We start from the raw sequence: 5,333 nt of genomic DNA, 5'->3' as shown, positions 1-5,333 counted from the left end.
AGCCGATGATGGGCTGTATAGAGCCGTAGACACGTACATTAAGGTGAGTTTTTAAGGCCCATTTCACATGCAAACCTGGCGACAAGTTGTAGCTAGCGCAGGTTTTGCTTTTATTAATTGGTAACGCAACCCAGTTAGTAAACTCTAGCAAGTACCGAGTAGTATGCAAATATAGTCAATGAGTTTCGCCTCATATTAAAATAACTTCGTGGGTATAATGACCGTAAACCATACCAAAATTGATGGTAGTAACTACAAGCATATAGGAGAGGAAGAGGCCAATTTTTGTAGTTCCTGTATTGCCCACCGCGCGAGTCAATCACGAGTTAAAATTTCGATACATACGATTCCACAAAGAAACGATCATATCTTCTAGCCCAAAAGACGGATTCTGACATATTATATATATAAATCGACTATTTTCAGTAATAAAGTTAGAGTCAATTTAGATTAGAAAATAAAATCAATTTCCATTCAATTTGGACTGATTTGTTCTCTTTACAATAGAGTCTTTTAGGTAGTATTAGATTATATATTTCTTTCTTTTAGAAATTTTGTTCTTATCAGGAATAGGCTTTGTTTTTCTATTTAAGAAAAATGATTGTAAATCTCATGGGATAAGATAACTTTTCCTCAATAAAATTTCATGTTCATTATATTTTCCTCGTGGACTCCAAGTTCTTTGTGGATTCGGAGATCATTCTTTATGGATTCAGAGAGCATTTCTTAGTGAATCCCGATGTTTATCACTTTCACGCTACGTCATTTAGTATCAAAGCACTGTTTTTTCGATCCGATAGCAGGCGATCAAGCCCGTGTTACCCGAATTGAGTTCAACGATTTGAATTGCGAGAGTTACTCAGACGAAGACTTCCATAAACCGACTTACATTGGCGGTGGACCATCTGAATGTAGGACGAGTTCGAGATTGCATTTATGATTGCAAAAGACGAGATTCGACTCTACAAGACAAATTCTATAGTAATGATTGTAGAGGCTACAGAAGAAAGGAGAACTATATATGATGCTAGAGGATTAAAGGTACCATCCTTCAATGGAAAGCTTCATGCTGATGATTTCCTTGAATGGATTAATAAAGTGGATAGATAATTTGAGTATGAGATAATTCCAGAAGATTGAAAAGTTAAATTAGTAGTTTATAGACTTAAAGGAAAAATATTTGCATGGTGGGATGAAGTACTGATAAATCGATATCATCAAGGGAAGGATCTAGTTTGAACATGGACAAAGATGAAGAAGTTATTGAGAGACTATTTCCTACCTTCCAACTACAAACAATATCGTGTGTCTTTGAAAGATTCTTTTACTTTAGCCGACACAGTCCATCTAGCAAAAAAGGTGGACCGACAAAGGACCTTCGTCATAGATGTTCTTGAAGAGTTCTCACACTAATTATGATTGCGACAAAACTAAAAAACTTCAATTTATCTCTAAGAAAGAGTCTAGATTTGTGAACAACATCGAAGAGGCAACAAAGAAGACTTTATCAATTATGTTGATCGCAGAATTAGAGGCATCTAAGACAGCGATTGCTAAGGAGAATGTATTTCTAGTGGCAAACAATGAGACACCCACAACCAAAAAAGAAGATTTTGCTACCATCAAGATTTATCCTGTAGTGCAACCCTTGTTGTGCATGAAATTCATCATGTTGATGGTGATATGTTAATGAAGACGGATATTATGCATGATATTCTCAAAGATGTTGTGAGTGATGTTACACGTATTGATATTGTCCCGATAGAGGAGAATGATGTAATAGCGAGTGAGTCAATTGATGATATCTATGACTTGTTTGGTGGAGGGCTCGAGGCAAAAGAGATGAAAGAATTGTGTATGGAGTATGAGGAAAATTTTTCTTTAGAAGCAAAGGTTGCGAATAATTTCAAGAAGGTTGAGATGATACTCCCGACACTAGATTATGAGAAGCAACAAGGAATATATTTGGATGAATTTTTCAAATCATCTATAGATCCACATGCCGCCAAACACATGCACATGGTTCATGATATATTCATTCAAAAGTTTGATTCAGAAGAAGTCCTAACCGAGGATGTAAAAATAACAAATTGAGAAAATCAATGCTTAATACAAGGCGGATGTTGATTAATACAGGAGAAGAAAAATATTTATCGATGAAGCTACTATTCAAGCAAATATAAGCTCAAGGTCAAGCTTCTATCAATAAGGGAGACTAATGTTGAACGTTTAACAGACAATTTCATAAAGGAGTAGGTCAATCACGAGCTACATGCAAATACATATGTATTATTGACTTTTGCATGTAAATCGCCTATCTCGATGAGATAAAGCCAATTGTATTGTCAAATTTTCAAAATCTCATTAGCAATACTTAGTTTTGGATGAAATCCGAAAATAATCAGCTTTGAGTTTATATTTAGTAATGAAGTTAGAGTCAATTTATATTAGGAAACAAAATCAATTTTGATTCAATTTGAACTAATTTGTTTTCTTCATTATAGAGAGTCATTTAGCTAGTTTTACATTATTTTTTTAGAAATTCTATTTTTATCAAGAGTATGATTTGTTTTCTATTTAAGAAGAAGAACTATAAACCTCATGAGATAATACGATATTTCATTAATAAAACTTCCTCTTCATTATATTTTCCTCGTGGATTCGAAGTTTTTCGTGGACTTGGAGATTGTTCTTTATGCATGCAACGAGCACCCCTTTGTTGATTCTGAAGTTGATTACTTCCCTGCTGCATTACCCACGGAACTCATTGGTATAACAAATCGATTTAGGTATAGCCTTTTTAATGTGAAAATGAAATCGCTTGAAGATTAAACTATTAAGTTAATGTGTTCATCTTACACTTGGCACATAGAAAATGAACCTCTGTCTCTCTGTCGTCCCCTCTGAGTTTCACAAATTGGTGATTTTGTCATTTATTTCTTGAGAACATCAATTACTGGCATGTAGTACGTTTAGAGAAGACAATTGCTGTTCGTGCCATCTTCTCCTACTTGTCACTTGTTTGCTTCCCACAAAACATCAAGGCTTTGTACTATTATTCTATTTCTATTTCCTAAGCTTTTCTATTTTGATTCACTTCTCATAATTGACCTCTCATGCACCGACCCCAACAAAATTTCGTACTACACGTCATAATATCAAAGTATTCCTTATCATTTCAACTGTTCATCCGTGATTTGTTTTCGTTTAACAAAGATACATAGTTATAGTATATATATTGTGGCTACTTGAAAGAACAACGTACAACCATTTACATCAAAGCTATCATGTTTTCCATATGCTTAGTTTGTAAAAAAGTTGCTAACAATAATTGGACAAATTTTCAAAACAGACCTCTTTGGGTTTTTAATTGCAAAAAACGACCCATTTCAATCTTATTTATAAAAACCGACCCAGTTAGTTGAAACTGGGTCGGTTTTTGAATTTTTTTTTCCCAAACTTCACGGGAGTTCAACTCCCGTGAAGTTTCCCAAAAAAATTTAAAAAAACCGATCTGTTTTCAGCCCCTGGTTGAAAACAGGTCGGTTTTTGTAAATATTTTCAAAACCGGTCGTTTTTTGCAATTAAAGACCCAAAGAGGTCGATTTTGAAAATTTGTCCAACAATAATTTCAAATTATAAATTGTTCCGTTAAACAGCAGCCAACACATTTGCCCCACGTGTAATATATGTCATAACGAGCTCATAATATCTCTCCTACGTATCAAATTTACTGGGCTGAGCCCATTAAAGCTAACAAAAACCTGCTCTCTCTTTCTCAGGCCCATCCAAATATAACCAAGCAAGAAAAATGGACGCTAAGCAAACTAATCGATCCACGAAAGCTCACCCCGGACGCCACCCTCCACGCCGTCCACAGCGACCGCCTCCCAGTCCGTTCCGTTATCCAAATCCTCTTTTCAGAACAAACCAGACTGGGCCGAGCAAACGAGTGGACCGGAAACTCGTTCCACGGTACGAAAAGCCTGAGCCCAAGCCCAGCGCTGGACGCCCCGGGCCGATGCCCATCAAAAAGAGAGGTGTTGGGCCAACAACGCGAAATGCGCAAATTACAGGAGGATGTGGGCCGGCTTCAGATGCAGTGTCAGGCCTTACAGGCCCAGGTAGAGAAACTGAGCTCAGAGAAGAAGAAGAGGGGAATGTTCCGGTGGGGTAACTTTCTGTTTAGGAACGGAGAGGCTGCGGAGAGGTCGGTCGATGATTATGAGGCGGCGACTGAGAGGAGGACGCCGAGGACGCCGATGGAGGGGAGGAAGGGGAGAATGGTGCACGGGAGGGGGACACCTCCCAAGTGGAGAAACTCTCTGTCCTGAAAGTATATTTATGAGGATTGTTACGTAGTATTTGTGCATGCTTGATAAACGTATAAAATGTCACCTTGGTATAAGTTTTATGTATCTGGGTTTCGATGTTCTTGTGAGTTCCGTGTTTACTATTTGTTTTTTTTTTCCCGCCCCAGATGAATTCAATAACATCGTATTTTCTGTAGAGAATTTGGCAGATAGATAAGATAATTATAGGCTCAATAGTGCGGAGAACTAAAGCTAGTTAATGAATCTAAACAAAATAAGGGATTGGCCGCAAATTTTATGGGATTTCTCTCTCTCGAAAATTTTGTTTCTATTGGAATTATCCCTTCCCCCAAAGTTTTCTATTTGCGAATTTATCCCTCAAATTAACCCCAGTTCTAGCAATTGGATTAACAAATTTAATGACTTCAAAAGTGGAATGAGAAAGAATATTTGCTATTTGGAACAAACATAGATTAGCGAGATATATTTGCAAGTATGTACTTACGTATACTGGAGCTCTATACTCCATCCTTTTGTCCAAAAAATTTAGCAATCAATAACCACGAGAAATTCTTCAAGAAACACAACTACAAATACCTGAACAGAGACTGCAATCACCAAAAATCCTTACATGAACAAGCACCATATCTAAAGTGATGAATCATGAATCTATCTCTTACAGCAATCTTCCTTCCGTAAATCTCTGCAATCATCTTAATGGCGTCATGGCAATCACCATGAATCCTAAGGTTCTTTCCCTTAGCTCGTGCTCATAAGCCCGAAAGCAATGGCTACAATCTCACTACAACAATGCAAACCATCCTCCTCCTCCTCGTCCATATTGAACAACGCCTTCAATTTCTTCGAATCATAACCCCCAGCATTCAATCGAGATATCATGTCTTCGATCATCACAGATACATTAAACATTCTCTTGTCCGAACTATCCCCATCAACAAACTCATGAATCTCTCCTTTAACCTCTATCATACTACACCCCACAGGCTTCTTGATGTTCTA

At 37.1% G+C, this 5,333-nt stretch overlaps 1 protein-coding gene across 1 annotated transcript in view; it reads left to right on the top strand.

The window, feature by feature from the left end:
• LOC109836519 (BTB/POZ domain-containing protein At5g03250-like) overlaps positions 1–4,441 on the top strand; it is an 8,868-nt gene extending 4,427 nt beyond the window's left edge. Inside the window, exons 3-4 of the mRNA XM_020404430.1 lie at positions 3–43; positions 3,783–4,441. Coding sequence (XP_020260019.1) covers positions 3–43; positions 3,783–4,334 — 593 coding nt within the window. The 3' untranslated portion in view covers positions 4,335–4,441. The remainder of the gene's footprint in view (positions 1–2; positions 44–3,782) is intronic.

This window comes from Asparagus officinalis, chromosome 1, assembly GCF_001876935.1.
Source record: "Asparagus officinalis chromosome 1, Aspof.V1, whole genome shotgun sequence".
NCBI classification, from domain to species: domain Eukaryota; kingdom Viridiplantae; phylum Streptophyta; class Magnoliopsida; order Asparagales; family Asparagaceae; genus Asparagus; species Asparagus officinalis.
This window is presented reverse-complemented; position numbering and strand designations above follow the sequence as displayed.